Genomic DNA, 11,187 nt, shown 5'->3' with positions numbered 1-11,187 from the left:
TTATATAGAATTATGTATTTATGACATACTTACATATATATTATAGATCGTAATTCTATACTGTATTATATATTATCCATACACACACAAATAAAATAACTCCTGCTGATGGGAAAGCCCCCTCCCTGCGTCCCCTCGTTGCTGCAGGGAAAAGCCCCGTCCCTGGCAGCTCCCAGCTCCCCCCCCGTAAAAGCAGCCCATAAGAACCTTGTCCTTTCAGATGGGACCTTTAAATCCCGACACCCGCATCCCCCTCCGCATTAAACGGCCGCACGGAGGTTGGACCACGCCAAGTCTTTAAACTCTTTTATTCCAGACAGATCCGAGTGTTACACAAAGTGTCGCGGTCGATAACGCTATCGAGAAGGTTAAAAAGAGACGGTGCGCGTGGCAGGGTGCCCGAGGGCGGCAGACGTACAAACGCCCGCGGTTGGCCGGCGGAGGGACCGCTGGAAGACGTGCCGGTGCCGGCGGACGACGTCCCTGCCGTGTCCCAAGGGACTTGCCATTAACGCATTTATAAGGTGCATTCAGATCAGGGTGACTGCATGAGAAGGGGCAGCTGAGGATGTTGGGTGCAAAATAAGCCATAGAAAAGGGAAAAAAAAGCCCAAAGTGGACGTTTCCTAAAGCGACCCTGGGAGATACCTGGGGCTGAGGGTATCTACCACCACCAGGACCACTTCAAGGCTCCACCGTCAGCACACCCGACACCGGGAACGCTCTCAGAACCAGGCCAGCTTCTCGGGTCGGCTTATTCGTACCTTAAAACCTCTGCTCGAAGGCTGCCGGGGTCCGGCCGCAACGTGCCGCCAGCCCCTGAGCTCCCCCCGCGCAGCTGAAGGGCATCCCAGGCTCCGGATCTCCATCACAGCCCTTCAAGAGGAACCCACCAAAGCGGGGGGGACACACACCTGCATCTCTTGGCTACGTGGCATCGGTATAACCCTGAGATCTACCAGCAACGCTTGTCCCAGGGTGGTGGGGTCCGGCATCTGCCAGGTCGTCCCACGTCCCAGCGATGCTCGGTGCTGGATGGGAAGCAAACGGGGCGACCTGCTGCCTGTCCTGCCTGGACCTGGGCATCTGCTCACGCCTGGCCACACGCAGGGATGCAGAGCAGAAAAATGAGCAACAAGCACAACCGGAAGGAGCTGAGCTGCGCCCAAGCTTAAAGGTGGGTTCAGGGCTTGGGTGACACAACCCTGGGGTTGTCCCCTGGTTGTCCCCCGGCCGGCTTAGGGAGCGGCCAACAGCCACATCTTCCAGGAGGCACTCCAAATTTCTCGCTGGCACCTTTTGCTGCAACCTGGTCCTCATTATTTCTTAATTAACATATCCAAGAAATCAATTAACTGCGACATTTCTAATTAAATACTACAGGAGATGATCATCTCATTATTATTATTATCTGCTGAGGTGAACAACTTGATGTGTGTGGTGGGTTTTTCGCTCCCTATTTCTTCTACTTCCTCAATTACAGGAAATAAGAAATGCAAATGGTTGGGTTGTTCTCGCAAACCGAAGGCTCCTTTTTTTGTACATTAGGAAAAGTCGAACAGATTAATTAGCTATTAAGTGAATGTGCATGATGTTATCATTAGCTGTTGTGTGTAGTCTTTTCTGGCACAATTTGCTGTCCTAATAAACAGTACTAATGTGCTACCGCCTTCCCAGCTCCATGCTTTTCATTTCTAATGCTGTAGGAAGAGCTGAGCGCGGTGTTTTGGTGCTCGCTGGCAGTCCCACCACGGATGGTGGCAACCACGCTGAGCCGATGCTGGAACCGCTGCATGAAGGAGCCCAACCTTGAGCTGCCTGCGAGTGAAACGGTCTTTTGAGATCCGTAAGGGTCAGGTTTGTGTCTGCTGAGCCATTCTGCTGCTTTTAAATAAAAATGCATCTCAACAGCCCTGCGTTGGGATGGTGGTTGCTCAAAAGCTGAACCTCATCACGTGGCTTGAGTGTCCCAGCGTGGGGACAATGCAATCTTGTGTTCCTCAAGAGTTTGGGTCCATAGGTCCACCAAAACATTCTCCTCATAGAGGCACCTCATCCTGCTCGCCACCAAGCTGGGGACAGCAAGGGGAAGAGCAGCAGAGACAGGTCTGCACCATCCTGACTGCCTGGAGGAAGGGGACGCACGTGAGTTTGGGAGATGTGGGCTCAAGTCCTCGGGTCTCCGACCTCTCGGGCACTGCTGCTGCAGGCGCTACCTCACCACACAAGACCTGCAGATGCTTTCAGAAGAGGTTAGAAAAAGGAACTGAGCCCCATGAGGTGGTGGCTCTCCCTTCCCAGCTCCAAGCAGGAGCATCTCCCCATGGCTTTGGGCCGGGGGCACAACATTTTGCATTGATTTGAACAAAATTGGAGAGCAAATGTTGCCGCCAACCTGCCAGAGGCTGCCATCGGCTCCTCGGGATAAACACCAGTGAACGCCTGACTCAGGACCCCGGGGTGTATTTATTTCTCAGCACAAGCTCTGCCGAGTTGACTGAGACCCATTTTCATGACACATGAAGCGAAACAAGTCTGACGGGGTTTGTGCGGGAAGATGATAAATCCAGACTCATTTAGACCGTTTGATTGTCACTTGTTCGACTGTGCAGCTGCTTTTGAGCCGAGCCATAATCTCGCAGCGCGGCTCCTCTGACATCCCTCAAGCTGGTCCTCACCCGCTCGAGCAGGATCAGGCCCTCGTGAGTCACAGGAGCCACGTGGCTTACTAAGCCCTAAGTCTCTTCTCCTCCCAACCAAGGCAGGTTTTATTGAGCATCAATGGATTAACGAGCATGCCCTGCTAATTAATAACCTGTGCAGCCGAACGTCTGCAGGTGGTGTATGTGCAGGGAAAGCATCTGTACTCACTTCCCATCACAGAGAAAACTGGGAATCAGTTCATTCCTGAGGCAGAATTTGCTCAATCCGTACTTTTCCTTGGGTCCCGCTCCGAAAGAAATACGGCAAGCAAAGCCCTGACTCCTTTCCTCCGCTGCAAATTCCTTGCTCCATCTGGGGGCCCGGCAGGTAGCCGCAGCTCACAGCCACTGAAATCTTTGATCGGTGATCACGATGCAAAACCAAATCACCGTCTCCCTCCTTGCTCCACCTCTCCGAAAGCTCGAGGCAAAGAGCAGCCTCCATCACTTCTTCCTCTTCGCCTCCCCCCCCAAAAAAAAGCCTGGGATGAACCAGCTTTGCAGCAGAATGGTTCAGGCCGTGACAAAACCCACCGGGGAAGGGGAAATGATCCACCCAGACAGACGCCAGAGCCAGGAGGCTTCTCCCTGTCAACACAAGAGGCTGTTTCTGTCTCAGCCTCGCATTTCCATTCAGGAGGAGGAAGAAGGCAAGTTGTGCCTCCGTGCAACACGACGTGGCTTGGCTCCTAACTTCTGCAGGCTCAGCGGAGCCGTGAACTGAAGTTTTAGGCTCAGAGTAGCTTTTTTGCCCACTGCAAGGGGGAACCTGTAATCTCCAGCACCGGACAACGGTCCTCACCTCCTCCCACGCCCTGCAGCAATGGAAAGGGCCCTTTTTCAGGTGCACAGCTCATCCCAGCTGCTCTCCGAAGCCTTGCCGCTGCGGTTCCCATCGGCAGGCTGCTGCTCGGGGATTGCCAGCATCCCCGCTCCCCTTCCCGGGATTGGAGGCGTGCCTCCCTCTTCCGCTGCCGCGGGGAGTTACTCGTCCCCAGGGCAAAGGATGGGGCCCGATTCTGTGCTGCGCTGCCCGTAGGACAGATACCCATGAAAACGTCCATAGGACAGATGCCACCTCCCTGTAGCCTCTCCAAATCCCACCCGGTGCAGACGGGGTGGCCTGGCTTCCTCCAGAAGGTACATTCATCTCATCTAGTGCATTAGAGGAACTTTACTGGGTCAAATTCAGCTGTCCCTTACCCGGGTGTAAATCCAGTATAGCTCCATGAGTGTAACTGGACCCACTCTGTATTTCCACCAGTGTCAGGGACCAGCAGCTGGCCCATCAACAGCAGCTATGGAGAGCCCAGAGTTGGGCTCTCCTCCCTTGCACGCTGGTGTATAAATCCACAAAACTGATTTGTTTCGTGCAATTATTTCTGATTTCCACTAGCGCAGGGACAGAATCAGACTTCCTAAGCCAGCCTGACAGTTGTGTGACTCCAGTTCCTAGTGGTCTGACTCCAGCGGGGAGCAAGAGCAGCCAACGGTGGAGGAGCACACGGTGGGGCTCAGGCCTCTCAGTTTCAAGCATGGCAATAAATCCTTCGAATACATTCCGCGTCAGTGGTGATTTGGTTTCCCCTGTTCCCCCCACCCTCCCCAAAATCCCCAATACATTGGCATTTGAAGGACGAGAGCCTGTGTGGTTGGCTGTGTCCATCACCACCATGGCTCCATCCCTGCAATGATTCCAGAGGTCTTCTGCCGGTGACCATGCTCAAAATCTGCATTAACTCCTCTGGTCCTCAAGGAGTCACTCAGGGTTTACCCTTGGGTACAAGGTACCAGAAAGCCAAATTATGGCCCCACACCCATGTGAGGGCAGGATTCGGTGCGGTGCTGGGGGGGACAACTTGCACCACCTCCCTTTAAGCACCCTGAAGTGGAGTAGTTTGAGAGACAGACAGAAAACTGTCTCCAGGGGGCAGTTCACCCCTCCGAAGTTACAGTCTCATGAAGGCATCAGCTTGGTACAGCTGCCAGGCAAAGCCGTCCTGCCCACCGGTCTCTGCTTTGGGTCCTTCTCTACACTGGCACAAGGCTTGGGCCAGCGTTGGCCTTGCTGTCTGAAAGTGTTGGCAAAAATAAAGAAGAGAAGACAACAAAGAAGACAAAGAAGAAGAGGAGAGGAGAGGAGAGGAGAGGAGAGGAGAGGAGAGGAGAGGAGAGGAGAGGAGAGGAGAGGAGAGGAGAGGAGAGGAGAGGAGAGGAGAGGAGAGGAGAGGAGAGGAGAGGAGAGGAGAGGAGAGGAGAAGAGAGAAAAGAGAGAAGAGCTCCAGTTGGAAGGTACCTACAACAATCATCTAGTCCAACGGCCTGACCAATTCAGGGCTGACGAAATGTTAAAGCGTAGTATGTCCTCAGACAACTAGCTTAGCAAAGCGTAGCTTAGCCAATTACTTTAGATTAACAATTACTTTAGATTAACTTTTAGAAGGTTTATGTTAGGTGGGACAAACCCCATCCTTCATGTCTGTGTGAAGGAAAAGAGCAGATCGATCATGTTTCTGCTGTAAGATCCCTTCCTAGTCAATGTGTGGGCACCTTGGCTTTCCAGTATCTTGAACCCCAGGCAAAAGCCCTTGCAGACACGCCTGGTGGTAGGCTCCTGTGACACAAAGTCTTGCAAGTGCAATGAACGGCAGGATGCCACCGTCTGCAGGAGGAGGAGGGCGGGATGGAGGGCGCACAACCTACGACCTTCGCTGTGCTAACGGAGAGTTGCACGTCAACCACGGAAGGCTGCTTTGCGCGTGATCACTGGGACAGGATCGTCATGAAATCAATCCAGGACACTTATCAAACACCCTATCAAGCGCTTCACATTCATGCACCCTTCGATCTCTACGGAATTATTTTTGTGCAGCATCAGTGTGGAGGTTTAATTAGCATTGAAAACAAAATTTGCTGAGTGAAGCCTACTTTCATGTAGTTAGGTATAGCCATGTAAACACGCCATTAAACATCCCTCCATGCAGTGCTATTAAGATCTGAAATTATTCTTTAGCTAGTTCTCTAAAGTGTTTGAATGTAATTTTTTTGTAGTTGCTCCTGTTGCTAATTTAAAACTTTTAATATCAATCTTTTTGACTGGTGTGAGGTGTCAGTTCTCTGAAAGTGTTAATTTACTCCCAGGTTGCCGGGAGCGGTAATACGTTACTATCGCTGAGGTCTATTATTTGTTTTCTCTTGTTGTTGTTTTCTTTTTCCCAGTCAGGATCTCAAGTTTCCCCCTTTCCCTCCCCAAATCTTCTGGGCTGAGATTGTCCGCTTCCACTTACAATCCTTTGTTGTAGACTACAGTCTTACTGGTGGTGGCCATCGCGATTTCTGGCTCCAGCCGAGATGTCTCGATCTGCGAAATCAAAGAGGAGGCAAGATCAGGATCGGTATCGCGTTGTGCTGCAGCAGGAGCTTGATAGATCAATAAACTAATGTGGAGAAGTATAAAATGTAAATAATACAACGTCAATCATGTCTTTTCCGTGTCATTTTGATGTGCTTTATTCGGCTCAAGTCTCAAAACAACCCTGTCTGGATTGACTTATATTACATGAAATGATGCATGCTCGCTGCCTTGCAATGTTCAATGAATTATAGAGTGTCTCTGAGAATCAAACGGATCCCACCCATCATTTTCCAGGAGACATCCCCTCCTTTTCACACAGCCAAGGTCCCCTCGCATGGTGCTAGAAGGAATCCAGTCCCTGAAGCTGGGACGCGGCAAAGCCACGGGCTGCCTGGTGACACAAGGGGACAAAACGCATTCGTCTCCTGGACCAGGGCTCTACGTCCTCCGACGAGGATGGATCACAGCTAAAAATCTACCTACCCCTTTCTCTGTCTCCATAAAATCTCCAGCCCTTTCCTAATTTTTTCCTTTCACCGGCTTTGCACAAAGTTCTCCCTTGCTCTGAAATCACTCCGAACCTCTGCGTCCCTGGGAGGGATCCGTGGTGCTCCCGGTTCCCGCAGCAAGCAAAGATCCCGCTCCCAACCGGGACAGGACACTTTGCAAGACCAGACTTTTAGAAATCCTATACATTGAATTGATGCTGTTGCTGACACAATGCTAGGAACCCACGTTAAAATCGAAATGCTTTTGAAAATGTTTAACCTAGTTAGACAAATTAGCAAAAATTTGTGCAAAACAATTTAGGTATTTAAAATATTCAATGTTTTTAAAAACTGGAAAAACTGTTCTTAGCTTTCAGCTGCAAAAACCCAACAAAATATAACATCAAAGCAATCTTAACATGAGGTGCAACATAACCCTTCAGCAAAGCTGTTAAACAGCTACTGAAGCATCATGGGAAATAGCACTTCATTTATTCAAATGCACATATGTCAGGTTTTTGCACCATATGTCATTCCAAGCTATTTACAGTAATAATTAAATCTTAATCAACGTTTAACCTCTGTAAAATGTTTGAAGGGATCTAATCACCCTTCAGACTGCACTAATGAAGGAGAAATATATAAACATAAAAAGAAAATGATGCATAGATAGCACACCAGAAAGAACAGTAATTGCAAAATTGTATTTCTTTTAAATATAATCAGCAAATTATGTAAAGTAAGCCAACGAGTATTTTAAGTGAAGACATCTTGGGTGTCAGAGGTGTGATCAGCTAATTTTGTACTGCTATCCATAACAGATGTAGCATATTTTCTTTTAGTGCCATTATTAGCAACTTCACCATTTCTTTCTGTGCTGAAACACAAAGTGAAGCATTGTGCCGGGGAGAGTACCCAGCAAAGGTGCAGGGGAGGCGATTCTCACGTACACCGGCACTGACGGGATCCATTTTGAGGGAGGATTAACTCCGATCTGCCTGGCTCTGACGCAGCTTTTCTTCCTATTGTTTTCTTATTTTTCTTCCAGAGACAGAAAGAAAAGCTCCGAGGCTGGTTTCACCCACCGGTATGGAAATATCAAGGTGGGAAGTGCTTTGAAATGACCTGGAATTGGGTGGTCCAACCCTGACCATCTACGCTGCTGTCAGTAGGGCTTGGGGATGTGGGGCAGCTCGGAGAGAGCAAAACCCAACCTACTACTGGGACATCTCCGCAGATAGCTGACAGAGAGTCAACCAACAGTCCCTTCCTCTCCAATGGGGGCTGGAGAGGTGGGAGCTCCAAGAAAAGCCACGTCTACCTTGGTGGACCCCAGATTAGCGGTCTGAAAGCGAGAGCTATGGGGAAACGTTGAGGACTTGGATGCACTGAGTCTAGAAGAGAGAAGTTCAAAGGCGGCACGGTGGTATTTGCGTGCGCAAGGGGCTATGGCACAGAAGAAAGGAGTAATGAATTTGTTCACGCTCTCTTGGGACACAAGTCAAAAAGCAGCGAGTAAGATCCAAGCTGAACAGCAGGAAGAGTATCCTAGTGGGAAGCAGCAGAGTGTTGCAATCCAATGCTTGGGGAAGGTGTGGTGTCTCTGTGGTGGGAAGTTTTCGGCACACATTAGATGAAACTCATCAAGAACAGTTTAAGTGGAATTAAACTTGTCTTGGTGGAAGGAGACAGAAGAGAGCTGGGTATTACTGAGCTCACTTAAGCCCCTTTCTGAAGTTTGGGAAGATGTGAAATCAATTTGCTGGGGAGTGACTGGTTGAACTGGCGCAATCTCTGCAGATTCCCTTCTGGGGAAGCAGAGATAATAAAGCGGATAGCTACCAGAAACTGCTCTCAAGCCTCAGCTACAGGAGCTCCAAGGGCTGCATCCACACCAAGGAGGCAGGTACAGGAGGGACGTACTCCACAGCGGCACTGGCAAAGCCGTTCAGAAATGCATCAGGGATAGCTTACTCCTCTCACTGGGAAATCAAATGCAGAACAGGGAGAAGCACTTGGGTGGTGGGCTACAGATATTAAGACAACATTAAGATACAACCTGATTGTGTGTCAGTTCATTCTTTGAACGTCTCAGGGTTTTTTGATGGAAAGTGTAAGTTCACCTATTTTGGTGTAGACTGCTACCCTAGCTGTTCAGCATCCTGGGTCTGCTCGGCCAGCCATTCACTGGACATGGCATTGTGCAACTGATCTGGAGGCCACAGAGTTTCTTGTCAAGTTTCTTGTGTCTCAGCTTCAAAGAAAATGCCCCAGAAGGGTCTTTCTTGGCCATGGTCAGGCCAGGAACCCCTCTAACAGGGAACGCCCGCCATGGAGGGTGCTCTGAGGAACAGGTTCTATCCATTGGGACTATGATGATGGGACCTGCCCCACCCCATATGGGGCGACTTTGTCCTTCCAAACTGAGTGCCCACCATGGGACTGGGTTTGAATTGTGTTCATCCTCTTCCTCCTGATGGGGTAGATCTACTTGTGCTGGGGCAAAGGATGGATCCCCTTCCCGGCTCCAGGACGATAGCACTGAGTTGCCTACCAGAAAAGGGTCTTCACCAATGAATCCAGAGGAGAAGTCCAGGAGGCACACAAGGTCACAATCAGCACTCAGGGAAGCATGGTGTATAAGCACCACTCCTAGGGAGTGCTACAAGGTTCAAGGGAGGAGGCGGGGGAAAAAGGCTTTCAGGGTGACGGCTGCATGAGTGTCAGTGCAGCATCGACCACTCGGTATCCTGACGTACCAGCTCGGGAGACACTATAACGAGGCAGAGGGAGAAAGAGGAATTGCTTCAACCCCCTTTGAGGCTACTGGAAGCTTTGCTATAGATGCAGGGATCCCGATCCTCCCTGGGGACACAGCCAAGGTGCATCTCCAAACTCATCCAGAAATGTGGCCAGCGCTAGCTACAGCCTGTCGCAACACCTGCGAGCTGGTGTGGCTTGAGGACGCTCCTCTTCCCCCTAGCAGAAAACCAAATGCATGAAGAAAAAAGGAAAAATAACCAGGAAACGGTGTCCCCTGACCTTATTCAAGCAACTGTTTATAAATCAGCATCACCCAGGTAATGGAGGTGGGATGACAGCGCTGGTTTTTTAGTGGTGCTCCTGACCCACTGAAATCTATCCCTCCTGGGGAACAAAGCCGCCGGAAAGGGAATCGCCTCTCGCGGTGCCCACTGCGTGCCAGCTCTCTTCCCCCTGTCTCTGCCTTGCAGTGGAAGCCTCTCTCCTCTCATCAGCACAGACAAGGCTAATTGGGGTGATAAAGAACTGGCTCCGAGTGCTGGCGTGGGCTGGAGGAACAAATGGTGCGGTGGTCACAGCTGGTGCTGCGGAGACGGAGAGGGAGAGGGTGTGAGGCAGGCTCCCGGCGCCCAAAGTTTCGTCAGCCCATGTTGGATGTGGGGCGGCGAGGTGGGGGGTTGTGTGTGTTTTGCATTCGCTGCTGACACGGGTGTAGCGTACATGCGCGTCCGGTGAAGCAGAAGCAGGCAGAAAGCAGATGCTTTTTGTTTGGGGTTGATACTCATTTCTATCCCAGCTCGGGAAAAGGTGTAGAAAGGAATGTGCTCCTAAGAGTGCAGGGAGAGAGATAGGTCTAGGCTCGCTGCCAGGGATCCTGTAATGATATGGAAGGCAGCTAGGGGAGACAGGAGCAGATGGATTTGGCATACAGCTCATCACTCAGCCAAAAAAAGGGAGGGTGGGGGGAGAAGAAGGAAGAAAGCAGCCAATTTTGGTAGGGGGAGGGTCATACGGACTGACGGATGCTGCGCCGGCAGGTGGGGGAAGGGAGGATCAAGCTGGTCACCGCGTCTTCTGCTGCTGCCTCGGCAGTGCCAGCGAGGCGGCTCGGTGGTGGCCCCGGTTTGGAGCCCGGGAGGGCTCTCCTGGCCCTTCCAGCAAGTCCTCTGTCATCTCCTCCTGGGCCATCGGACATCGGGGCAACGGCCGAGGGCCATGCCAAGCTAACCGAGCCCTAGCGAAGCTCGGTGAGGTGTAGCAAGGACTACGGTTAATAAATGGCACCATGAAGCACCGTGAAGGACCAGCAGCTGCTGCTTCCGTGGTGGTGGCTCTGTGCACAGCTAGATGGAGACGTGGGGCGCATCCAGCACCGCGAACAGATTCCGTCCTCGGTGTTTGCAGACATGATGAAGAAAGATCATGTTTTCCCTCAGACAGATGAGCTCAGCAGTCACGCCATGGTCACCAGGCATTGTAGCTTGGTGCAACCAAGGTGTGAAAGCACCTCAGTACAGGTCTACCAAGGCTTCCTTTCATCTTCAACCTGTGGTCACCTAATGCAACTCTGCTGAGAAGCAGAACCTCATTAAATTTGGTTTAACATGCTTAATGGGGTCAAAACCCAACTTAATTGGGTTTTTGATGGTCTTGTTCCCACAGCAAGACTGCCTAAACCTTCTTTCAGATGCTGCTTTTCTTCTTTTAATTGACAGTAGCTGAAAGGATGCTGATGGGGCCAAAATCACGAATCTGAACCAACCAAAATTGGAAAATGTATACTGAATGATTTAAAGACAGCAAGATTTTTTCTCCTCCTCTGTTCACATAAACTCTTTCCAAAGCTTTTCCCAGACATCAAAAAAAATAGAAGTGCTCT

The 11,187-nt window shown here is 50.6% G+C and overlaps 1 protein-coding gene across 3 annotated transcripts in view; it reads right to left on the bottom strand.

Moving 5' to 3' along the window:
* Positions 1-292: 292 nt before the first annotated feature.
* The window catches only part of SFXN5 (sideroflexin 5), a 104,211-nt gene continuing 93,316 nt past the window's right edge, over positions 293-11,187 (bottom strand). For 2 of the 3 annotated variants that reach the window (XM_075752847.1, XM_075752849.1), the window contains one exon: positions 293-6,063. In XM_075752847.1, the coding sequence (XP_075608962.1) occupies positions 5,986-6,063 (78 nt within the window). In that variant the 3' untranslated portion in view covers positions 293-5,985. Of the gene's footprint in view, positions 6,064-6,155; positions 9,525-11,187 lie in introns of those variants that run through there. The other variant, XM_075752848.1, reaches the window with a different exon arrangement.

The sequence above is a fragment of the Balearica regulorum genome, chromosome 4 (assembly GCF_011004875.1).
Source record: "Balearica regulorum gibbericeps isolate bBalReg1 chromosome 4, bBalReg1.pri, whole genome shotgun sequence".
Taxonomy (NCBI): Eukaryota; Metazoa; Chordata; class Aves; order Gruiformes; family Gruidae; genus Balearica; species Balearica regulorum.
Note: the sequence above shows the minus strand (reverse complement) of the source record. Positions and strands in the feature narration are given on the sequence as shown.